Source organism: Drosophila montana, unplaced genomic scaffold, assembly GCF_035044405.1.
Source record: "Drosophila montana isolate Dmon_TW-CO22-7 unplaced genomic scaffold, ASM3504440v1 contig_1505_1, whole genome shotgun sequence".
In the NCBI taxonomy this organism is placed as follows: domain Eukaryota; kingdom Metazoa; phylum Arthropoda; class Insecta; order Diptera; family Drosophilidae; genus Drosophila; species Drosophila montana.
This window is the reverse complement of record NW_026996452.1, coordinates 3,909,592-3,934,236: the sequence shown is the minus strand read 5'-3', so window position 1 is coordinate 3,934,236 and position 24,645 is coordinate 3,909,592. Positions and strand designations below refer to the sequence as shown.

General features: G+C 43.8%; 8 protein-coding genes and 1 long non-coding RNA gene across 10 annotated transcripts in view; 5 read left to right on the top strand and 4 right to left on the bottom strand.

Moving 5' to 3' along the window:
• Nucleotides 1-134: 134 nt before the first annotated feature.
• On the bottom strand, nucleotides 135-3,717 carry LOC135438840 (serine protease inhibitor 88Ea-like). Its single transcript, XM_064697360.1, has 3 exons — nucleotides 3,559-3,717; nucleotides 672-1,637; nucleotides 135-611 (listed from the first exon to the last, which is right to left on the bottom strand). The coding sequence occupies exons 2-3, from the start codon at nucleotides 1,632-1,634 to the stop codon at nucleotides 318-320; spliced, it is 1,257 nt and encodes a 418-aa protein (XP_064553430.1). The 5' UTR covers nucleotides 1,635-1,637; nucleotides 3,559-3,717; the 3' UTR covers nucleotides 135-317.
• A 216-nt stretch (nucleotides 3,718-3,933) lies between these two features.
• Nucleotides 3,934-6,277, top strand: Mau2 (Mau2 sister chromatid cohesion factor). The gene is made up of 3 exons (XM_064697324.1): nucleotides 3,934-4,176; nucleotides 4,253-5,511; nucleotides 5,570-6,277. Exons 1-3 carry the CDS (start codon nucleotides 4,024-4,026, stop codon nucleotides 6,021-6,023), a joined length of 1,866 nt encoding a protein of 621 aa, XP_064553394.1. The 5' UTR covers nucleotides 3,934-4,023; the 3' UTR covers nucleotides 6,024-6,277.
• LOC135438823 (zinc finger protein ZFP2) lies at nucleotides 6,043-8,757 on the bottom strand. The gene is made up of 3 exons (XM_064697311.1): nucleotides 8,564-8,757; nucleotides 7,436-8,504; nucleotides 6,043-7,380 (listed from the first exon to the last, which is right to left on the bottom strand). The coding sequence occupies exons 1-3, from the start codon at nucleotides 8,681-8,683 to the stop codon at nucleotides 6,722-6,724; spliced, it is 1,848 nt and encodes a 615-aa protein (XP_064553381.1). The 5' UTR covers nucleotides 8,684-8,757; the 3' UTR covers nucleotides 6,043-6,721.
• A 275-nt stretch (nucleotides 8,758-9,032) lies between these two features.
• On the top strand, nucleotides 9,033-9,477 carry LOC135435780 (transmembrane protein 141). Its single transcript, XM_064693002.1, has 2 exons — nucleotides 9,033-9,226; nucleotides 9,281-9,477. The coding sequence occupies exons 1-2, from the start codon at nucleotides 9,112-9,114 to the stop codon at nucleotides 9,475-9,477; spliced, it is 312 nt and encodes a 103-aa protein (XP_064549072.1). The 5' UTR covers nucleotides 9,033-9,111.
• A 32-nt stretch (nucleotides 9,478-9,509) lies between these two features.
• On the top strand, nucleotides 9,510-11,250 carry LOC135435743 (putative GTP-binding protein 6). The gene is made up of 3 exons (XM_064692943.1): nucleotides 9,510-9,727; nucleotides 9,781-10,669; nucleotides 10,725-11,250. The coding sequence occupies exons 1-3, from the start codon at nucleotides 9,510-9,512 to the stop codon at nucleotides 11,193-11,195; spliced, it is 1,578 nt and encodes a 525-aa protein (XP_064549013.1). The 3' UTR covers nucleotides 11,196-11,250.
• A 610-nt stretch (nucleotides 11,251-11,860) lies between these two features.
• Nucleotides 11,861-16,908, bottom strand: Dhap-at (dihydroxyacetone phosphate acyltransferase). Its single transcript, XM_064692872.1, has 4 exons — nucleotides 16,806-16,908; nucleotides 14,882-15,454; nucleotides 13,540-14,819; nucleotides 11,861-13,475 (listed from the first exon to the last, which is right to left on the bottom strand). Exons 2-4 carry the CDS (start codon nucleotides 15,432-15,434, stop codon nucleotides 13,146-13,148), a joined length of 2,163 nt encoding a protein of 720 aa, XP_064548942.1. The 5' UTR covers nucleotides 15,435-15,454; nucleotides 16,806-16,908; the 3' UTR covers nucleotides 11,861-13,145.
• Nucleotides 16,909-17,416: 508 nt separating this feature from the next.
• LOC135435754 (fatty-acid amide hydrolase 2) lies at nucleotides 17,417-19,186 on the top strand. The gene has a single exon (XM_064692954.1). The coding sequence runs from the start codon at nucleotides 17,512-17,514 to the stop codon at nucleotides 19,084-19,086; it is 1,575 nt and encodes a 524-aa protein (XP_064549024.1). The 5' UTR covers nucleotides 17,417-17,511; the 3' UTR covers nucleotides 19,087-19,186.
• A 233-nt stretch (nucleotides 19,187-19,419) lies between these two features.
• Nucleotides 19,420-24,645, top strand: part of msi (musashi) — a 147,063-nt gene continuing 141,837 nt past the window's right edge. For both annotated transcript variants that reach the window (XM_064692924.1, XM_064692916.1), the window contains exon 1: nucleotides 19,420-19,490. In XM_064692924.1, coding sequence (XP_064548994.1) covers nucleotides 19,435-19,490 — 56 coding nt within the window. In that variant the 5' untranslated portion in view covers nucleotides 19,420-19,434. The remainder of the gene's footprint in view (nucleotides 19,491-24,645) is intronic.
• LOC135435789 (uncharacterized) lies at nucleotides 22,170-23,152 on the bottom strand. Its single transcript, XR_010437436.1, has 2 exons — nucleotides 22,945-23,152; nucleotides 22,170-22,309 (listed from the first exon to the last, which is right to left on the bottom strand). It is a non-coding gene; the product is annotated as an uncharacterized LOC135435789 (long non-coding RNA).

Here is a 24,645-nt window from a genome sequence, read left to right as displayed (position 1 = left end):
TGCAAACGAAATCCTCGAACATATTCCGAATCTAGCACTGCTAACAAAGAAGTCGGGTATCTGTTGGAGCTATAAACATTTTAAATATATATAAACATATATTTATAGAGGAAAACAAAGAGAATCTCTAGAAGTTACAATGGTTCATACACATTCATATAATTTATTTTAGAAATACAATTACAGGCTTATGGTCCTTGCGCTTATTCGAGACAAAATTTGGTTAACGATTGTAAGTTAAATTATTACAGGAGTCACACACACACACGCACACGGCACTGGCATATTGACACGCATCTTCGATGGGGGCGTGGCATTTACTTCATTGTCTTGGGATCACGATAGATGCCCGTAAACAGAATAGCGCTCGCTTTGTGATCATAGATCAGGAACACAAATGGATGATTGCATTCGAATTTGGTTGGCTCAATGGGTCGGGCCGAACGGAAGCTAACCAAAACGGTGGCCGCCGCCGCAGTGCTGCCCTCCTCATCGACCTTGATCTTGGCCATGTGCTTGGCATCGCCGAAATTGATGGTCTGCTCGGTGCTAAAGTCATTGAAGCTGGCGTTGCTATCGAATATCTGATTGATGCCCATTTCACGCAGGATCTGAAAAGTGTTTCGATTAATATAGGTGTACTTGGAACTGACAAAAGTCGGCGCACTTACCGGCACGAGTTCCAGACGCTGTTCAAACTCAAACTTGGGCAGCGACACCTCAATCTCGCGAGACGAGGCTTCCTTGAGTGCTGCCTCCAACGTCTCGGCATTTAGCTTGGCCAGCACCCGTTCCAGAGCATCGGTGTTGAAGGGTGGCAGTATAATAACCATAGATATATCCGAATCCTCATCGGTTTCCTTCATCGTTGTGCGATAGGGCAGCTGCAGTACATGGGCGCCTAGGCGCTCATCCGGATTCAACAGGAAATTGCCCTTCTGCTTCATCATCGGCACAAAGGAATAGTTTTCGCTTGACGTATAGAAAAGCATTTGTTCGGTCTTGTCTGCATTGAAGCGACTGGACCACTGGCCCTTGAAGTACGCCGCATTGGCCAGCACCAGTTGAGTGCGCGAATCGATATCGCCGGCGGCAAGCATGTCCTTGATTTGATCGTGTGTTACATTGGCAATCCATGAGTTGATCTGCTGACGCGTCTGCTCCGCATTATCCCTGATGTTCAACTGCACTATTTCGTCGTGCAGACGGGAATCCAAGCAGCTGGCCAGCTTCACCTGATTATCGAAGTACAGACGATCGGCGGAGGAGAATTCCAAGGGCATTTCCTTGGCTCGCAGAGCACGGGCCTGCTTCTCCGTGCGATATGCGCTACGCACAGCCTCCTTGGACGGCGCCCAGCTCAAACGCAGCGTCTTGGTCAGCTCCTGTTCCGTCTCTCCCGTGGCGCCAAAATATGCCAATAACAAGGCATGGTATGTGCTGTAGGGTGAGAAGAATACATTCTCATTGGGCGTCGCTTTGCGTATGGCATCCAGCATGGCCACAGAGAACTCCTGCTGTCCACGATACAAATTGGGACGTATGGACGACATGCTCGGATCGGTTGGTGTGCCACAAAACTCGGCGCTTAGCAGCGCCGGCAACAGCAGCACCAGTGATAAACACACCTTCATTCTCTGCAAAGATACGATTTACGAGAGTTTGGGATTAGTGACCTTCGATGTGGCAAGTGGGCTGGCAACACTCTTGCCAAATTTTACGTGAGTGGAATTCAGTGTCATAGCCTTGCAGAGTGCTTTTTTTTATTATTATGAGTATTATTTATCTGTCCGAGTTTTTTGTAGAAAGTGCAGCGACACACAAAGCATTTATAATATAATTAAATCTTTTTATTAATTTGAGAGGTCAATATAGCTATACAAATAAATAAATTCTTGTTTATATTGCTGTTTTACAAACATTTAAGTTTCATTTTAGGAATTTAGTTTTTATTTTTCATCCCGCAGTTAAAACTTATTCCTTCTTTTCTAACTTCATTGTAGCTCGGCAATTTGGAAATTCATTGGAAATACTTCCAAAGCAGATAAGGTGCCTTGCAACTTTTGCACTGTGAGCGACAGCTAACATGATGATGGGAAAAACGTGCCTTAATAAGCCTGCTTAGTATTCGTCACGCGTAAAGATCGTTTGCCAATTTTATTGTGTGCTTTAATATATGTATACAAAAATCTCTAAGCCGGCAAATTTATGCAGCGCAAGCTTGCAGCTCATTAAAAATCCCTTAAAGCTGATTCACCTCTGCCGATGCTCGCCAAAGTTGTCGTACCTAATTTAGCTTAATCACAGCTTTAAGCAGTTGCAACATCTTGCTCTCGAGCTGACGGCGAAAAGTGAAAGTTTATCAGTTTGTCTGCACTCGAATTCGCAACAACAAAGCTATTTGTGATTGTTGTTGTTGTCGTTGTTGTTGTTGTTGCTGCATTCAGTTGAGCGTGAAAAAAGAGCGAGTTTGTCTTTTGGCCGGCTTTCGCAGCTGACTGCCCGACGTCACAGTTGCGTGATTTGCCGACGCAATGAAAACGCTTTGCATCGTTAAAAAAAAAAAAAAAAAACCCAACAAAAAAATTAACATTTTCAAAACCAGTTTCTGAGTCCACACACAGTTATGTGCACTGTAAATATGTGCGTGATTCATGAATTGTTAACATTTCAACGCTTACGCGCTCTTTTTTGACCCTGTATTGGCGATTTTGTAATTGGTTTTTTTTTTCTTTTCTTCTTCTTCTCTCACCCGTATTTGTGTTTAGCTTTTATGCACGCTGTTTACCAACACAGCTGTATCGCCATTCGCGCCTGCGCTGCCCACACTGGCACAAAAAAAAAAAAAACAAACAAACAACAAAGCAACTTGTTTCTAGGGAATTTCCAACTGAAGTTGACGCAAAGTATTGAATGTGCATACTATACATACTGCTTGTCTGTACATGAAAGTAATTGTTGCTTTTAGAGAAATAATAAACAAAATTAATTTAATCTTAAGTAGTTTTCTTTGAAAAATTAAATTCGCCAGAAGCTACATACATAAGTATCTGGTGAGTGTCAAGTGCCAAGTGAGGTCAGCTTATAATGGTTATCACTGATACGGTGTTAATTTTTTAAATTCATTCGAATTTCTTAATGAGCTGCTAAGGGTCTGTTTGTCGTCAATCTGCTAATCTTCAGTCTCCAGGGTAAATCCATATTAAGAAATGCATGCATATAAATATTTCTATATATGTATATACTTCCAAGTAATGAACGTCAATAACAATGCCATTACAAAATTCCACATTAATCAAACTCCACACTCATTTTGTATAGCGATAGCGAATTGTGATTGCGTGCGACAATAATAACAACAGAAAGCCATTTTATTTACTGGAGCAGGGGACTTAAGTGCACATAATTCACCATAGATTGTGCAATTATAAATAGCATTTGCAAAAACTAATGGCAATCATAAGTGATGAGTGCTCGATTTAAAAAAAAAAAGAACCGGTCATCGTGGTAGTTATTAAATTGTCAGATGAGATTTTAATAAAATACATTTGTAAATACCTTTTACTTGATAAGACTTAATCACTTGATTTGCACCCAAAACACAACTTGTTGCAACCGCTTAAAGTTTTGTACTGAGCTTATTGCAGAGCGCGGCTCGAGTAATATTTTGATATGACGATTATTCGATAGCAATAATCGAATGAGTTTGCTATGATACGTGGGTGCTAATGGTATTCCATAGAAACACATTTCTTACTGCACTGAAGAATAATATAAGAAATAAATATTTTAGGCTCCAATAAACATATTACTTTACCAAATATGTTTATATTAGTCATTTTTGAAGATTTTTTTTATTGTCACTGCGACTACATGAACGATTCATCGATGGTACATAAAGCAACACTGCGCGGCAATGTTTACCAACACTGTTTAACCACCACATTAACCCACGCAGCAGCAACAACAACAACAAAATTACGCGATAAACAAAACGAAGCCGATTTATAGCAATTAAACGCAATGAGTGGAGCCAACACCACAGCAGCATCACAGGATGCCTGCTATATATCGCTGCTCGGACTCGCCGAATACTTCCGTACCTCACAGCCGCCAAATATAAAGAAGTGCATACAATGTTTACAGGCGCTGTTCACTTTTCAGCCGCCTTCGAAGGTAAGTTCAAGTGAAAGTCAACAACAAATACAATTTATTAACATATCCAATCGATTGAAATTCTTAACGATTCCAGGTGGAGGCGCGCACACACCTGCAAATGGGCCAAGTGCTAATGGCCTACACGCGCAACATAGATTTGGCGCGTCAGCATTTGGAGCAGGCGTGGAGCATCTCGGAGCCGCTAATGAATTTTGATGATGTCAAATTTGACACGGCGTCGCTTCTGGCACAGCTGCATCTGCAAACGGAGCAGAGTTCACACGCCAAAGCGATGCTGCGACGTGCGGTGGAGCTATCACAGAACAATGTCTATTGGCATTGCAAGCTGCTTCTGCAACTGTCCCAGATACACGCCAACGATCGTGAATATTCGCTTGCCAGCGATCTGTTGGCCGTGGGCGCCGAATCTGCCGAGGAGGCGGGCGCCACATACCTAAAGGTGCTATTTCTGCTGTCACGCGCAATGATCCTAATGATTGAACGGAAAACGAACGATGTGCTGGCGCTGCTTAATTCAGCGGGTCAGATTATTGACAATAACATACCCAATCCACATCAGAAGGAGTATCTCAAGGTGTTTTTCCTGGTGCTACAAGTGTGCTACTATCTGGCCCTGGGGCAGGTCAAGACGGTGAAGCCCAGTTTGAAGCAGCTACAAATGTCCATACAGACCATTATGGCGCCGAATTGGCCCAGCGATGAGGTCATCTTTGGTGCCAATCAGCTGGAGATGTTTGTCTGGCTGCCCAAGGAGCAGCTTTATGTGCTTGTGTATCTCGTCACCGTCTCGCACTCCATGATGGCCGGCTACATGGACAAGGCGCAAAAGTATACGGAAAAGGCGCTGACACAAATCGAGAAACTGAAACTGCAGGAGGACAAATCCATATTATCCGTCTTTAAGGTCATCTTACTGGAGCATATTGTGATGTGTCGCATGGTCATGGGCAATCGTGAGCTAGCCATACGTGAGATAGCCGCTGCCCGCGATGTGTGTATAGCGGCGCCACATCGTAACCTGCTCAAGCGTCATTCGGCGCAGCTGCATTGCCTTATCGGTTTGTATTCCATGTCCACGAGCTTCTTTGAGCATGCGGAGCGGCAGTTTCTGGTATGTGTGAACGAGACTGGCGAAAGGGATCTCAAGCTCTTTGCCAATCTCAATCTGGCCATCATATATCTGCGCACCAAACGGGATGCAGACCTCAAGCAAATACTCGACGCAGTGTCCACGGAGAATACGCACACGTACAGCAGTCAGGCGCTAATGGGTGGCTTCTACTATGTCCAGGGATTACATGCCTTCCACAAAAACAGCTTTCATGAGGCCAAGTGAGTAGATAATGCCTTTATAGAATTTTCCATTTTCACAATTCATTAATCTCCACAGACGGTTCTTGCGCGAAACGCTTAAAATGGCGAATGCAGAGGACTTGAATCGCCTGACCAGCTGCTCATTGGTGCTACTCTCGCATGTCTTCCTAAGCATAGGCAACTCCAAGGAGAGCATGAATATGGTGACGCCGGCCATGCAATTGGCGAGTAAAATACCTGATATACATGTGCAGCTGTGGGGCTCGGCGATACTGAAGGATCTGCATCGGATGTCCAAGGATGCGCAGCACGAGAAGGAGGCGTATGCCAACCATGTGAAATACTCAGAAAACCTGATTGCCGATCAGCGCAAATGCGTGCAGAGTGCGCATCATGAGCTGGTCAATTGGTTTCAAGGCGATCCGCCTGTAACCAGCGGCGCATCACTCAATCTGCCTGTCGCTGTCGCCACGACAGAGGCGTCCACCTCGGCGATACAACAGCCGGCCCAGTTCGGACAGTTCTACTAGACGACCAAGTGCATATATCGATTCATAAGCATTTTAATAACTATTGTTGTAAGCTAAAATTAAAGACTAAGGAAATTCTACAAAAAATGTCATAATTTTAATTTGAGCTGGAAAGCAATCGAGCTACCGCCGAACTATTGATAATAGGGCGTGCTTGTGATAAATCGATAGGCATGGTTTTTAGTTTCATAAGAACTTTTACATTTAATATAAAAAAGAATGTTAATGAGCCTCAAAAAGTTGTATACACTAAATACTCCGAATGTCCATATCGATAATAACACTAATTACAGCTCGAACGATCAATAGGTTATTTAAAGCCCCTGATTTCTTATACACTGAATACCCCTGCGTTAAACATCTATAGCGAGAGCTCAACTGATCGATCAACTGAACAGAACATAAACTATCGTTTGTATATATATGTTTTGCATTTTTTTTTTGTGCTTGAAACACAGCGAGCTTAATTGTTATTTATGTAGCTTTAGGATATGAACATATGTTTTCTATAGCTTTTACTAAATATCGATCTCGTCCAACTCATGATAAGTGCCGAGCATTAAGACCACTAATCGAGAGTATCAGCTCTGTCGATAATTTTCCAGCTCTAATCTATGGAACACCCCATCTTAAGACCTAGCGTATTCAAAATTCCCACAGGGAAAATTAGCCACCGCCGCTGCCGGCGCCTCCGTCACCTAAAGCAAGTCGGTTGCATCCGACTCTTCGTCCGCCTCCTCTAGCGCCGCATTCCCGTTCTCCTTGTTGCTCAACAGGGTGAAATGCACCAATCGTTTGTCGTCCTGTTCGTGCATCGTCAGATGCGTGCGCATATCAGTCATCGTTTTGAACTCCTCGCTGCACACAGGGCAAATGTAGATCTTGTCGCCCTGATGCGTCCGCTGATGCATCTGGCAGTCGCCACGTTGTGTAAAGCTCTTCGAACAGAAGGGACAAACGTAGGGCCTTTCGCCTGTGTGAGTGCGTCGGTGATTCTTCAGCACGTTGAGCGCTGTGAAACGCATGGGACACAAGTCACAGGCATAGGGTCGCTCGCCTGTGTGCTTGCGCTTGTGCTTGGCCAGTGAGCAGCTGGTGGTGAATCTGGAGGAGCAGACCTCACATTGATACGGCTTGACACCGGTGTGGGTGCGCGCATGGGAGGTCAGCTCCGCTTTGGTTACAAACGAATGATTGCACAGCTCGCACTTGAAACGCTTAATGTCCGAGTGGCGCATCATGTGCTGGCGTAGATTCGCATTTTGTGTGAAGCCCTTGCCGCAAACTTTGCACACAAATGGCTTCTCACCGGTATGGATACGCATGTGATCCCGCAGCGTGGACAACATGGTAAAGACTGCAAAATGAGAAATGTTAGACTGAAAGTAGCACAATCCTCCTCCATCGCTTACCCTTCTGGCAAACATTGCACTGATTGCGTAGATTCCGCTTGTGCGTCTGCACCATGTGCCTGCCCAGCTGCTCCATGGACTCGCAGCGCAAGCCGCACTCCTGACATATGAACGCACCATGCGTTGCCTGATGCTCGGTCAAATGATCCAGCGAGACAAATACCCTCTCACACTTGTTGCATTTGAAATTGCGATGGGTGCAGCTATTTTGCCGCCGATGTATGATCAGGGATTTCTCCAGCGCAAAGCCTGCATTGCAGCGATCACAGTGGAACTTCGCCTTCAACTCATCCAATTCACCCGCAGGCGTGCCATTTGGGTTAATAGGTTTTGATTTTTTTGCAGGCGACGGCATATCCAGCTGTTCCGCCGGCTGATGCTGCACACTGCGTTTGGACGTTGACTGTGACTCCTGATGCGTCGATTGCTGCTCCTTAGGCAGCTTTGTGGCACACTTGCGCGTAGGCAAGGCGAGTGTTGGCGCAGGCTCTGGTGAGATGTATGTGTCGCCATTACCATTGCTGACAAGCCGATATTTATACTCCTTCTGCTTGGCAACTGTTTCCACCGCCTGTTCAAGCAGCTCGCCTGTGTTTTTATTGTACACCATTTCCGTTTCAAACTTAATGTTGTCTTTTTCCACATGCAGTATTATATTCTCGGCGCTCGCCTTGGTTGGTGTCTCATCTGTTTCTTGCTCTTCGGTAAATTCATAGTCATACTCTTCCTCCTCCTGTCCCTCCACCTCATCTATCAGTGGTTCGTTGGCCAGCAGCGTTGGCTGCTCAATGCTGGTGTTTTGCGCGGCATCTGATGTGGCCACCCCATCCGTTTGTGCCTCAGCTGTGGCTGTTGACACCGCATTAGTTTGCACTGAGCTTTCGGACGTAGCCACTGCGGACTTGGCTTCTGTTGATGGCTGGTCAGGCTCCTCGGGCAGCGCATTGGGCAGCAGCTGTCGCAGCGTTCGATTTGAGCTCTCACATTTGAGTTTAAATGAATAGCAGTGGTTTATTTCGCTGATGCAACTAAGGCAGACCCTGGCTGGCAGATTATCCTCGCGCCGCGGCTGTGAAGAAGAACAGGAACTGAGTCTGGGGCGTCTGGAATTTAAAATCGAAGGCTTACCTTAGTCCTTGTGAATTCACGCAGCATGTCGACCAAGCAGCTGCCAGTGCCACCATCGTAAATGGACAGAAATGGACCCGAGAGGCTAAGGCAAGTACGACAAATCTTCTCCACATCCATTTTGCAGCAAAATCTTGAGAAAACGCCACAAACAACAACTAAGCGGAATATCGTTGCCGGACCGGCTGACACTAACATCAGAAAGTGCTGCCTATCGTCTGCCATTCAAATAATTCATTTGATTTTAGATGTGTATATTTCATAAATGCGCCATTTAAGCAACGAATTAACTTGATTGCGTTATATATTCAAATCTTATTTAAAGCCAAATTAACCTTGTACACCTCACAAAAAAAAAACTTTACTACATCTGGTAAGTGCTTGATAATAAGAATTTCATCGTGTGCGCGCTGCTTGGCAGCAGCCTTTGTAGTTGCCAGATCATGCACTAACAAACAGTGCTGCCCATAAAAAGCTAGCACATCATCGTATAGCCGGTTGGCACATACTTCCTTGCGCTTAAATTAATGCGTAAATAAATAATTATTATGAACGATATTAAGCGTTTGAAGGAACAGCAGCGCGATAAACATCCAGGATTTGACGGCTATCTGGACTGCATGACACGTGCTCTCTTTACGGGCTTATCATCATTTTGTTTAGGTAGGCACTTTGTTAATTGTCAAAATAATTGCATAATATTTATTCTTTTTGTAGGATTTGCGGGCACATATTTTGTACAAAAGGCGGTTCAAACAAAAATACGTTATCCAGTTAAGTACAACGTATTGATTTCCTCCTTAGTAGCGACTGGTGTTGCATATCAAACGACATCAACACGCACCAAATCCTGTCAAGCGGCTTGGATGGCTTACGAGGGCAAACACACTGTGCTCAAAGAGGAAACCTTTTAATTAGCCAAATTGTAAAAAGTATAGTTTAAGTCATGAAGTGCCTCCGTTCGGTGCTGCGTGTGGCCTGGCCGGCCCAGTGGCGCCCATTCATCAGCCAAATTCCAGCGCGTTTTAAGTACACACAACATCAAGGAGTCAAGGGCATACGCAATCGTAAGAGCTTCTACGAGGCTCAAATGCAGGCGGGACTTCAGGAGCAGAGCGATCCGACTGCAGTGGGTTCCGGCGACATGCGTTTCTTGGATGATCGGTGGGATTGACTTAACCATATGCCTGACCCTTAATTAATCTATATCTTCACAGCGCCTATGATGAAGTTGCTGGCGGCGCTATGCGCATCAGCAGGGATGTGGCCACAGCGCAACACGTATTCATCTTGCAACCCTATGTCAAATGGTCCGCCAAGCGAACAACGCCCGATGATGTAACGCCGGACGATCAGCTGGCCGAGGCCACTGCGCTGATACGATCGCTGCCCAACTGGCAGGTGGCTCGGTCTCTCAAAGTGCCATTGGAGAGTCTGGAACGCAAAACGCTTTTTGGCAGCGGCAAGCTGGCCGAACTCAAGCTACTAATGGGCAGTCTGCGGCAGGAGCGGCAGGTAACCTGCCTGTTTGTAAGCAAGGGCACGCTGTCCTTTGCGCAAAAACAATTTCTGGAAACAGAATTCCAGCTGCCTGTGCTGGATCGCTATTCGGTAGTTATACAGATCTTGCGTCTACATGCGACCAGCGCCGAGGCGCGTCTGCAGGTTGCCATGGCCGAGCTGCCATATATATGGGCGCTGGCCAAGGATGCGAGCGTTACGCAGACCCGCCGCCAGGGCTACTCTCTGAGTGATCTTCAAAAGGAGATACTGCGCACCAGAGAGCGCAAGTTGCGCGCGGAGCTGGATGGCGTGCGTCGACAACGGCAACTGCTGCGCCAGAAGCGCAAACAGCAAAATTATCCCGTTGCAGCTGTCGTTGGCTATACGAATGCTGGCAAGACTTCACTGATAAAGGCGCTCGCTGTGGAGGATAAGCTGCAGCCGCGCAACCAATTGTTTGCCACGCTAGATGTAACAGCGCATGCTGGCAACTTGCCCTGCAATCTGCAGCTCATCTATATGGATACGGTGGGTTTTATGTCCGATTTGCCCACCGGCCTCTTTGAGTGCTTTGTGGCCACCTTGGAGGATGCTATGCTGGCGGTGAGTGTGAAAAATGTAACTATGTGCACACTATATAATCGTGTTTCTGTTTTAGGATATAATTATACATGTGCAGGATCTATCGCATCCCTGTCATGCCGCACAGCGCGCCCATGTTGAGTCCACGCTGCGTTCCTTGGCCTTTAGCATAGCTGGTGGAGACTCCAGTGCCAGCCAATTGCCGCCCATCATCAATGTTTACAACAAATGCGATTTATTAACACCGAAAGCTCAATTGGCAGCTGTGGCACAGCAACAAAATACGGCAGTGGGTCATCTAATCTCGGCACGCGCTCAGACCGGCCTGGAGCCGCTGCTCAAGGATGTGGAGAAACAGATTTTGGCCGTCACTGGACGCCGAAAGCTGCAGGTGCGTGTTCCCAGCGGCGGACCTGAAATGGCCTGGCTGTATAAGAATGCCGCCGTCGTGGACACCAGAGCGGATGAACAGAATGCGGAGAAAATACTCATGCGTGTGGTCATCAGTCAGCGCACCTTGGAACAGTTCAAGCGCGAGTTTTGCTAATCATAAATCTTCTCCCCTCTCTTGCCTAAGCATACAATATACATATTTAATGCCAGTTTGAGTTATTTTTTTTAGTTTGTTTTTGTTAATCTTTCGCAAGGGCGCAACTGGCACCAATTTAATATATTTTATTTTTGCTGTTAATATAGTGTACAAATTAGTATATTGGTGTTCGGTTTCTCTAGTATACATATAGATGTATATAAATTTAGCTACAAAAAACTTATATACCATTAAATATGTTTAAAAAATATTTAAGCATAAACAAAATATTGCACTATTTGTTGCTAGACTTGTGTGCTTCAGTTTTTGATTTTTGGTTTTTACAAGAAAATTCCTCTGCATATAGCAATATAAAAATATTGAGAATATTTCAAACTATTTAGTTACTCTTATTTCTTCATTAGAGGATCTCTACTTACTAGAATTAATTTGCTAATGAAAATACAAGTGCTTTTTAATTGGCACTTCTAAGCTTGTCGTTAATAACACTTAGTAATTGAATGTACTTAAAACCAGAAAAGTGACGTTGGCTGCAGCAAGCTGAAGTTTAATTACTCTGCAATTTGATAAAATCTTACAATAGCTATGAAAGCAATGTTCCGATTTCACTGTTTCGGAAAATTGTTATAATTGAGCTTCTCTGCCACAAGGGGGGCGAGTAGTAGATGTCTCCAATTTCCGCAAGAGATTTTTTAAAAACGAGTACGAAAGTATATGTCAAATGTTGCCTAGTAAAATCTTAAGCACCAAATGTTTTTCCCTTTCGGTTACATTGCTGAGTTATTGGTTACATTGTTCTGTAATGTATACATAACTTAATTATTAAAGTTAAAAGTGATTTGCATATTAATTAAAATTACTCTTTTAGTACGAGACTTAAACATTAGCATTCAGACGTGCTGTTACTAACATGTCAATACAATTACAGAACAGGATTAGTTTAGAAGAGCAAGAGACGGCGATGCGCTGTTACTAACATGTCTACATTCTGGTAACAGTACAATACTAACAGTATATTCAGTTTCATTTAAAAGTGATAGCGCCTTTTAAATATCATACAACAAAGTTAACATTATGGCGAATTATTGCTAACATTGTTATATTTACATTTTCTGATGTTATTAAACTAAGATACAATTACTTTGCTTTATTCAAACGATACAAGCTATTCTGGTTGAACAGACAAACATAAAAATTAACATAAATTAACATTGCCAACATTTGTCTTAAAAATAAAACCCATATACATGTAAATAACTAAAACCTATACAAAACTATATAAAATATAACGTATAAATTGAAATAAATTCATTTTAAAGGTGTTTTTTGTGCATTGTACCAGGAATGTTTAGAAGTCAATAAGGTAAATAGTTGAAATAAAATGAATTTTAAAACTAGATCATATCAAATATCCACAAGAACTATAAATGGGTGTATATGTTTGCATGCATATTAAATAATGTCGTTGGGATCTCTAGCTATAAAAAAAACCTGACTTCCTTGACCTATAATAACAGTATTTGTCGCCTCACATCATGATAGCGCCAATTTGACTGGCATCCAAAATCTTTTTGGATAGAGTTTTTGTGTATGGCAACAAATCAAAATATCAATTATCATTAAATACTTAAGGACTAATAAAAAATACCCTCGTATACACAAACGACAAACCCATCATGCCATTAACCCATATACTTCACTCGCACACACGCACACACACACACACACACACTATGCGGCTGAGCACATGGTTGCGATCAGCCACAGTAGTAATTGCCACAACGGCGCCACAAGTACAAACACAATGAGTATGCATATGATGCGGCAATTCTTGAGCAGGCTGACAATGAATTGTATGAATTGTGATATTGTACAATGCTGTTGGGTTGAGGGCGTTGCCAAGGCGGCGGGCAGCGTGTTGTTGGCCAACCGCTTGCCATTTATCAGTTATAATTTGGCCATATGCGATTGGGCCTGCTCATTGGCCGCCATCGAGTACTGGGCAAATGGCATCAGCTGGCAATACTCGAGCAGCTGCAGCTCCAGCTGCCTGAGGCACTTCATCGGTGTTGCCGTCGCAACGCACATCATGCCCGTATCGCGAGATTTGTGCAGATAGCCTGACTGTATCAGCGCATAGATGGCAATATTGAGATTGTCCAAAGCCAGACAATAGGGATGTACATGTGCCGCGGATCCACCTGGTTGCTGCAGTAGCTGTTCCACATGTTGCTGCACGCGCACCAACAGATCCCTCGCGCTAAATTCGCCAGACATCTGCGCAGATAGGGTTTTACAAAAGTTAACAAAGTTTTCCTGGAGTTAAAAACAATATACTAACCTGTCGCAACGTGACTGCCAGCTGGTAGTAAAGGCACAGAAATGGAGCCAGGGCAGCCAATATAACCCGCGAGCACTCATTATCCTGCACACTAATCCTGCCCGTGTGCTCGTGCAGCTGCACAGCATGCTCATCTAGCAGGAGTTTCAAATGCGTCTCAAACTCGGCCGCTTCGCGATTCGATTCAATGATAAACTCATGCTGGAACAGCGCATCCATGCTGCTAACATGGTTGTGCAGTGCCGCCAACGTATCATCATATGTGCCCACGGTGTCAAGCATCCGTTGACGCCGCTCCTCCTTGAGCGACGCAAGCAACAGATAAGCGGGTCGTGCCAGCCAAAACATGCAGGGATTTATATACAGCTGCAGTGCCAACATGGGCACTGCCACCGCCATCGTTTGTGGACAGAGGGCGTGTGCCTTCAGACGTCGCACGTCGATCTGTGCCGCCAGTTGGTCGGCGGCCAGCGGCGTGAACTGGAGTCGTCCCGCTCGAAATTGTAAAATATTGCTGTGTATCTCAATGGTATCGATCACGTCCGCCTTGATGCTATTCGTACTGGTGCTCACATGGGCGCCCAGCTGCTCAAACATTCGCTTCAGATGGAGTATGGCCGAGGACACTTCGTCCAGATTAACGCCGCGCTGTCCATACAGCTGACTGGCATAGTAGAGACTCAACAGATTGAAGGTGCTGATGACAATGCGTCGCTGCTGTTGATAGATAATCTCATTGGCCAGCTGCTTGACCAGTTCGATCTCCTGGCGATTGAGCTTCTGCAATTGTCCAGCCAATCCAGCGCGTTGCATACGCTGTGTGCTGTCGTGTCCAAAGAATTCGCGCACTGAGATGGGCTCACCGAAGTCCAGAAACATTTTGCCGAAACGCTCGTCGATGATTTTCAGAGCTTTAAAGAACCCTTTGGTTGACTCCTTTGGCTTGGGCACGCCCAGCAGTTCATAGACAAACAGCTGCTCCTCCAGCACACGCTCATAGGCAACGCTAACGGGCACAATCATTACATCCGGCACCTCGCCCGTAAAATAAGGCAGCAATGCCATGGACAACAGGCCCACCTTGGGCACCAGCGCTTTAAAATTGCGCGAGCGTGTGCCTTCTATGAAAAACTCCACGCCTATATGATAATTGGCGACCAGGGCGTACATATATTCCCGGAAGATGTCCCAGTAGAGCTCGTCGTTCGAGAAGGAGCGACGCATAAAAAATGCGCCCGTTTTTCGCAACATGGTGCCCATGCCAAACATGGAGTGAAAGTCTGGACGGGATTAAAATGTTAGGCTGGCCCAGAAACTGACATATGACATATGTGAGACTTACCCATGCCGGCCGCAATGCCAGGTATTTCAATATCATAATAATAGCATATGTAGCTCATCAGTATAAAATCCATATAGCTGCGATGACTGGGAAGATACAACACAGGACAACGGCCCATATCCTTGCGCACATTGGCCATGCTGGCCGAATTGACATAGAAGCCATCGCAAATGCGCTTGCCAATCGCCGTTATGGCAATGCCACACCAACGTATTATGGCCATATTTCTATCCAAGCCGATCTCATCGATAATCGCACGCGCCTGCTGCTCCAGCTTCTTTAAAGGCTGTTTCGTCTCCCGTGCATAATGCTCCAGCAGAGAGCGCAGCTTATCGCTGCGCAGCACGTGCTGTTTTAGTTTTTGTGGATTCAAGTACCGTTCAAACTCATAGGCCACCTGCGGTTTGAACTCTCTGGTCATGGAGGCCTCGTTACCCGGCGCTATAATGTTCTCAAATTGCCGCATATATGCGGCAGCCGCGGCCGAAGCAGATGATTCACCACTGGACGCGGCCGGCGCTGTTACCTGGCTGGCGGCTGGCTTCATTTCCATCGAACGTTTGACAGTTTTAACTGTAAAGTATGTAATATAAATATATATAATATATATGTATGTATATATTTATATAAATAATTGATTATTCGTATTATAACGTTAGCTCGTGCGACTGTCACGATGTGTGCTTTTGTCGAATGATTTGCCCTGGCAGGCGGCTTTATAGCCGGCGCACAGCTGGCGCACGCCTTCGCCTCACAATATGATTTCGTTTACTATCGGCCCGGTTTCTAGATTGTCTTGCCGGTTCGGCTTATGGTTAATCATTGGGCAAACGCTTCGGCTGCCTATTCATCACCATTAAGTTGCCAATAGGTTAATTGTGGACTATCACGTGTGAAAGAAGCAGCAATATTAGATTGCATTATCTGTTATCATTCAAATACAAAAACGATATACCCCAATGCGGCACGGGTAGTGTACACACAGGCTAGGTATGCAGCTCAGATGTTTTGCTCGAGGAAAACCGTTTATTTTACAATTTATTTAATTCTATAACATCGGTTTTAAGCTTCATGCAGTTTTACACAAAGTGAGCTGCATATCAACCAGCAATATTAAACAAATTTTTCATTTTTCAATTATTTGATTTCGGTTGGAAAATTGCTGTTTTTTTCTTTTAATTCCATGTACAGGTATTAATTGATTGATTTTTAATTTCTGCACAGCTCCATTAAGTGAATTTAATTTTCGAAAGATCAGAACATAAGCAACTTTTAACGTTATCCAATTTCACACAGGGTGAGCTGCGTACCGGGCAGCAAAACGAACCAGCGCATAAGCTAAAATTACATTTTTTTTTTATTTATTTATCAAGCAGCTAAACACCAAAATGTTTACACTTAAGCCAGATATGCAGTTCGCACATTTTGCCTAATATAAGCCCTATGGCCAAATATATATGAGTATAGCAAGATTATTGTATTTACACAAAATGTAAAACGTACTTTTCACCAGCTACGACAACGAAATTGTTTGTTTATCAAACGAGTTACGACACACAAGGAAAAATGAAGCGGCGATTTTGAATGCGCCAAGTAAACAAAAACACAAACACGCTAAGCAAACCAATTGCAGTTAATGATCATCAACACGTAGATCTGGGCAAGTGTACGTTAGGTGCAGTTCCTTGAATGATAAATTAATCAAATATGCAATTTGAGCAGTTGCTCAGTTTCTCAGCTACACGCACACCCACACACAAATACACACAGATGCACTCATCTCGAAAAACAAACACAAGTCTGGCCAAGGCCGTTGCAAGTTCGACGTTTTAATGCAATTCGCACAGTTTTAGCATTTAAGTTAAGCGCATTTGCATTAAAATGAGTTGACTTTCTATTTTGGCAGTCGTTTGTTTTTACATACGAAAATTCGATACAGGTACTGTGACAGCAGCAAATTGGCGACGCTTTAGCAGCGCGACGGTAAAGCAACTACCACTCTCAGCTGCGGCGACGGCAGCGACGGGTCGATATTTATTTATATTGTTGTTGCTAGTGGCGTGTTTCGTGTCGACGATGGGTCATGCATGCTGCGACGTGACACGACCAATTTCTTGCAAGCAATGTCATGCAATCGAAAATAATTCATTTAATATAATAAATAGAAAGATTTACGTAAATGTATGCAGTTGAAGGCAATATCGTTTATATATAAAATCGTAAAAAGTGTGGCAACGCCATCGCGAAGCCTCATAATTTATGTATCAATATCTATTGTGCTTATAAATCGTGAGATATTTACTTTTAATTCACTAAGTGTTGAAAAATAGGTAAATTGATTAATTTTTAGGCGTTAAGCCTCTTGCCGCCAGAAACAGCGTACATTTTATCAGTTGTTGTCGTAACGTAACGAGACCCCAGCTGCCAACGGCTGTTGAGCTGTTTGAATACAGAGCTTTTCATACCGGTTTATGCAGAGCTGTAAAACTTTGTTGGAGTGGCAACGCCAGTAGGGTAATTAAAAACAACTTTTTTATGATATGCATGTACTACATATGTATATCTAGTTAAATACTTGCTGACTTTACAAGACGTCGCGTGGTGCAAAAAGATAAGAAAACAATTTCATCATGAGTTTTTGGCATGCATTGTTGGAGGCTCTGTTAACCCTTGTCCACATCATAACCGATCGCCTCTTGGAATTTGCCCTGGGCTGGTATCTGGGTCCACAGAAGCGTGTCGCAACTCCTCCAAATGTGGATCAACAGGTCATATTGACCAAGAGCGCCGTTGAGTTGGCAAAACAAATACGCGAACGCAAGCTGAAAAGTTACGACATCGTGAAAGCCTATTGTGACCGTATCGAAATTGTGAACCGTGAACTGAACGCTGTCGTCGATGGACCCTTTGTAAAGGAGGCACTGGAGCAGGCGCGCGTTATCGACGAGCAGCTGGCGACGAATCATTATACAGATGAACAGCTGCTGGCGCTGCCCTTTCTGGGCGTACCGTTCACCACCAAGGACAGCACCTGTGTGGCCGGCAAGCTGCACACCTTGGGCCTGCTGGCGCGCAAGGATGTGCGGGCCACGAATGATGCGGAATGTGTGCGTCTGATGAAGCAAAGCGGCGCCATTATCATAGCCACCAGCAATGTGCCGGAGGTGAATAAGTGGATCGAGTCGCGCAATATGCTTATTGGCGGCACCAATAATCCCTACGATCTGAGGCGATCCGTGGGCGGTTCCTCGGGCGGTGAAGCCGCTTTAATCTCAGCCTGCTGCACTGGCTTTGGCCTGGGCACCGATATAGGCGGCTCCATACGCATTCCGGCCTTTAATTGTGGCATTTTCGGGCATAAGCCCAGCACGGGCGCCATCAATATGGCCGGCTGCACCTTTCGCACCGGCAAGGAGCAGGAGACAATGGTCTGTGCGGGTCCTATGACGCGCCATGCCAGCGATTTGCGGCCCATTATGAAGGTGCTGCTGGAGCCGGCACTGCACAGTGTGCTCAAGCTGGATGAGCAGGTGGATGTGAAGAGTCTGCGCTACTTTTATGTGCCCAGCATTGGGATGCGCCAGTGCAATCCCATCAATCGCGAAACGGAGCGCATTATGTACAATGTCCGCAAGCATTTCGAGTCGCTTACCGGGAAGGAGGTGCGCTTGGCGAAGCTGCCGGAGACGCAGCTGACCGGCAAAATGTGGCGCTACTGGATGACCCAGGAGCCGGCCAACTTCAATCAGCTGCTGGGCAATGGCGTCGAGCTGAATCCGTTTGTGGAGCTATTCAAAAAGCTGCTGGGTCAGGGCGAATACAGCATGGCGGCCATATACTCGCTGCTGGATAGCCTCTTGCCCAAGGAGAACGAGGCTCAGATGCGCAAAGCAACCAAAAAGTGCAAGGCAGCGCTGCAAGAGCTGCTGGGTGAGAATGGAGTGCTGATCTTTCATAGTTCTCCACGCACGGCACCCTTTCATTACTATCCACTGGTCAAGTTTATGGACTTCAGCTACTTTAGCCTGTTCAATGTGCTGCGTTTGCCGGTGACGCAGGTGCCCATGGGTCTGGATGCGCAGGGCATGCCCCTGGGCATACAGGTGGTGTCCAATCACAACAATGATCGCCTGTGCTTGGCCGTGGCCGAGGAGCTGGAGCGCGCCTTTGGCGGCTGGGTTGCGCCGTTTCCATTAAAGCGCTGAAAGGTTATTGGTAGTATTAACGAATACTCATCCAGGTGTTGGTAATCCCTAAGACTGTTTCCCGAACAAAATATTATTAAACGAAATGATATGAATCAAATTTTTGAATTCAATTTGGCGGTAAATTCAGCAGCTGTTCGTGCAGTGTGGCCTGAAATTTGCATTAACATGAATCTGGCAGCGCTGCCAAGCTGTTGCGACAGTGTGGCAGCACTGGCTATTCTAAGCATGGGCAACACTTTTTCTGCGCTGCGTCTGTGTGCGGGCATTTTTTAAAACTTTCGTTTGCTTGTAAAAAATTGTGCGAATTTATGCGGGAATATCACAAGTGTATGCTAAAAAATAAATATGGAATCATATAAGAGCATCGTCGAAATAAAACATGAGCGTGAGGAAAGCAAGAGGTAAGCGCAAGCAGCTAATTAAAGCACATGTAAGAAGTTGGTCTCATCCTTTGAACTTTGACCGAGCAGGTGATAAATGGACATTTAAGCCCCACAAGCAGCCACTTAGCTCAGGTCAGTTGTGCCCTGCGTTGTCCACAATTAATTTGCAGTGTCGGGTCCCCCCATTACAAATGTACATACACACACACACACAGACGCAAAGCACATTGACAGCTTTTTGCAAATGTGCGTGCGACGCTCAAACCGAACGTAACCTAACCTTACATTGACTCTGGGCCATAAATTACGTGCAACGAACATCTTCCGTTTGTCTCATTTGCTGCTGTTGCTATTTCTCCTGTGCCTTGGTTCACCTATAGTCTAGTTGCTGACCAAGCGACAAATATGCCTTTTAATATTTTCACATTGCACAAGTCAAGAATGGACGCGTGCAATTGTCTAAAGTGTTGTTGTGTTTTTGTTGTTGCTCTTATTGAAATTTGCCAGCACGTTTTTGTTATGCTTGTATGTGTGTGGGTATATTTTAAGCATTTCTGTTCCGTTTTGTTTGGCTGTTTCTGTTTTTGAAATATTAACGACGCCCTTTTGCTGTTTTTGTCTTTGTGCATAACTTTTACGTTTCGAGTGTTTTTGCCTGCATTTTATGTGCGTCTTCTACCCCACGCACACAAACACCAACCCACATACATACATACATATTCCTTGTATTTACATTTGTATGCATGTGTTTGTGTGTGTACGTAGCGTGCAAATAATGCGTAGCAAGAAAATCAAAATTCAAGTTTTTTTTTTTATTGGAAGTTAGCGATGTGCAAGTTCTGCACAATTAGTGATGGGCTAAAATAAAAACTTTTTTTTTATGTTGTACATATTGAAAGTTGGCACACGAATGGAATTTCGCTTAAAGCACAGACAGACGCTGCCCATGCTGCAGGGTCTCAAATGTAAAATTATGAAAATTACCCAGCCGCGACGGACTTTGTACGGCATTGTATGCGCGCCTTTGACAAATCCCAAATCCAGCCACTAAACAGTCATGTTTCATTGCCACCACCCTCCGCCAACAAACACATTTGCCTATGCGCCAAACAAAAAAAGAAAAAATAGTTGAGAGTTCTTTATTTTTTTTTGCGCAACTGCTACTGCTGCTGCTGCTGCTGCTGCCAGTTGCCGCTGGCCCCAAACTGTTGTAAAAACGTCTACATTGTTGAAATTCCTTTTGCGAAATTGCCACGTGACACAAAGGCGTCTGGAGCCACATATATAGAGCGAACGCCTTTTATTAGCCTTGCTGAGTGCGACCCCAACCGAACTACCCGACACAATAGGCCCGAAAATGACGTTGCAACAATTAATGTGAACATTTTCGCAGTCGTCGTCGACGTCGTCGTCGTCGTGATTTATAACGTGCATAAAATTTGCGGTTCTGGCCAAGCACCTAAAATGGTGGGGGCGAAAAATTAGTCAGTTGCTGTTTCCTGTTTGGTTTGTCTGGGTTCTTAGTGATGGGAATTAGGGGGCGTTGTCAACGGCCTTATAATTTATCGATAGTTGCGTATGGTTCACCCCCCCCCCCCCCCCCCCCCCCTGAACACCATGTGCTGCTCGCTGTCTGCAAATTTGAAAACTATTTTCATTGCGTGATAATTTATGTGACAAATACAAATTACACAATTGTTGGCCAGCTATGCAAATTAATTGCTAAAATGAACAGCATATTATTAACACACTCTCTCCCCCTATCTCTCTCTCTCTCTCTTACTTTCTTATGCTATATATAAAAGTAGTAGCCACATTTGGATCCCTTCAATTTGCTTTCCAAATCTCAATTTATGTGCTAAGAATTTTGTCATGTGCCTTTGTATAGCAATTTTGCAGTTTGCAGTTTCTTTTTTCAATTTACAATAAAATTCAATAAGGTGTTGACTTAATGGAAATTGACTGACAGCAGCTGCCAAAGGTGTACGTGTGTGTCTCAGGTGTGTGCCTGCATGTGTGTGTGTGTCTCAGGTGTGTGCCTGTGTGTCTAAATCTAAGACCATGTCTGAGCTTCTTGTTTTGTGTTCTCGCTATAAAATGCATTTGAGAGCCAAAAATCTGCTTGGCATTTGCAAAGTTCAAATATCAAAAAAAAGGACTGGGAACATTTTACGGAAGCTGTCTTGGGGATATGCGACATCTATTGCAGTTATGAGACAGCACTTTAATGTAAATTGAAGCATTGTTCAATGCCAACAAACAAAAAGAAGCTTCATTAATAACTTGGAAAAGAAACAGTACATATAGATTAGTTGTAAAGTTCTGCCTAATATAAAAATAAGAAATACAGTAAAATTAAAAATTATATAATTTTCCCTAAAGCCTTTTAATTCTCTCTAAAAACTACACTCTCGATCGAGCTCATTTTTTGTGTTTCTTCTTTGTGTCTTATTCTGAAACTTTTTGCTTAACGAATTTGCTTTCCTTGGAATGGACACTTGGAACTTGGATAATTTAAATGAAAATTTTTCAGATAAAAATTGTTTATGTCTACGATGAACTCAAGTTTTAATTAACTTATGTATTTTTATATAAATTCTATACAGTTCTTAGTTCTTTCTGTGCAACGCTATAGAAAACCTGTAGAAAGTCGATGGGAATATAAAGTCAGCTAATGGGTTGTTTCATTAATATACATTTTATTTGAATGTATGACAATATATTTTCAGAAACTTCATTAGACTTATGAAACCGCATTCTCATTACAGACAAACACTTGGTAAACACGAATACGCACTGTTGCACATCAAAAACATCAAATTCGACATAACCTTGCGCTGAGTAAAGATTTTAATTTTCAAAACTAACAAATATATGTATGTATACATAAAAAATAAATTGCAAGTGCATGTCACAAAGGTTAAAGGGAAGGGGGAGGGGATAAAGGGGATGGAGAGGGGCAGGTGGCAAATGGTGGGTTGTAGTGCTTGCAGTTGCCGGGATTCTTTGCGCTGTTGCACAATCAGCAAAAGTCAGCGAGCTATGAACCAAAGTTAAACAGACAAAACCAAAGTGCACAGTTGGTGGGCGTGGCCTAGCGAGAGAGAGAGAATAGGGCGTTGTTGTCGCTGTAAATTTCACACGCAGCTCGCGTGTAAAATGGCGTCGCAATTTTAAAGTTAAGAACATTTGCGTAATTAGCAATAGCCAAACATGCAAAAGGTGCAAAACAAGTCAAGTGCCGGGCCAAAAGGCGACAGTCGAAAGTACTTTAAGTGCCGGCGCAAATAACGTACCAAAAACTTAATTAAATTGTTACCATTTCGCGTTTCACCGATTTGTCGTGCTGGCCGCGTTGGCTTTTGGCCAACTGCATGTTTGCTAACCGAAAAACCTCCGGCTGACAATTAACAAATGTCCACAGCGCAAAACTTGCGCCAAGGATGCGGGTGTCGCCGCTGCCACAACTTACAGTTTCCTCTTATGACACCAGTTTTTCCTTGCCAGGCGCAAGCTCTGATTCATGTTTGCCAACAATTTGTGGAGCTACTTTTCCATTGACTTTAACATGGCTTTTCCATGCGCTACTTGCACGTTTTTCTCTAGTTGTTTTTAATATGTTGAGTTAAAAATTTGATATTCTATAGAGAATCAGTTTCGAAATATTAAATCAATCCAAATGTTTTGACAACATTACAATTACAATACATTTTTATTTTCTTATAAGTTAGAGAAGATTTTGTTTTCCGCATTATTGAATTGGCTTTAGCTATCTATTAATATATTCCACTTTATTTTTGACTTATTTTGTCAATCTCTGATCCAAAAATGATGCGCTTTAAGCCGCCATCTTTCAGATATTAAAATTTGGTCATTAACTATGTGCGCCCTGTCGACATCATTTAACATTGTCAGCCAGCTGCGTGCTATATTGAGCGTAAAGTTCAGAGATAAGCCGGGTGTCACCTTTGTATACCCTTTTTTGAGGGTATTATAACTTTGTCATGTTATTTGTAACGCATAGAAGGCGGCATCTTCGTCCCCATCAAGTATACATATTCAAGATCAGCATCAACAGCTGTGAAAAGGGACATAGCTGGCCGGACGGGCAAATAAAACAACTCCATCAGTCTGACCAAATGTGATATATTAAATAATGTGGAAGACACTCCATTTTGTCGACCATTAATAAGTAAATAAATATAGCCATGTCCTTCTGTCCATCTGCCTGTTTCCATGCGAATTAGTCTCTCAGCTTTGAAGCTTTTATCTTGAAACTTGTTTTAGGTATTACATATGTCGGAACCGGCCGGATCGGACCAATAAATAATAGATATATTGACCAATTCCGGTATTTAATATCCATATCATATCATTATCAATATCTCACCACTATATCGTATAGCACTGCAGGAAGAATCGGCGGAAAAATGAAATATTTTTTTATCAAACTCAGAATTTACGAGCTTCAATATTCGCATATATCTGCAAGGGTATTAAATGTTCAGCTTGCCGAAGATATTCTTACTTTCACGTTAATTTTGTTTTTGTTTTTTTATTTTTTTTTTTTTTGTCTTCTGGCCTCCCTCATCATTCATCAGTGATTGAAGCTGACTGCGACAGTTCACATTAAGCATTATCAATTGCGAATCGACAATCGAATCGAGCCGGGCACGTTTGCCGTTTTGTCTGCCGCCGCATATCGCATTATATCTGCATTGTCACCTTGTTGGCCATTTAACGTGGAACGCCCAACGCTCCGGGACAGTTAGCGGCAGCTCCTCTTGCTGCTGCGTCCTTTGCTGCCGACAAGCATGTCGTGCACGCCCCGAGTTGGCTACATGGATTTAAGCTTATCCTGCCAGGGAGCTGCTCCGGCTCTTAGCTGGAGCTGACTTTTATGTTTGTCGAAAGTGAAGCAAATTCTGTTGTTGTTTTCCTTCCCCCTTTTTTTTTTTGTTTTTGTGGTCTCGTTATACTTTCCCTTGTGCTTTTTGTAGCTCAGTGATATTCAATTAGTGGCACTGACAGTGGGCCAAATAAGTAAGCTTCTTTGATACATGTTTTCGTATTAAATTGTGCGCTCAGTTGAAAATGTAACCAGAAGGTATCCTATTGTTTTAGCCATTGCTGTCAAATGTGCTATGATCGGATAACTGTTCACATTTACCAA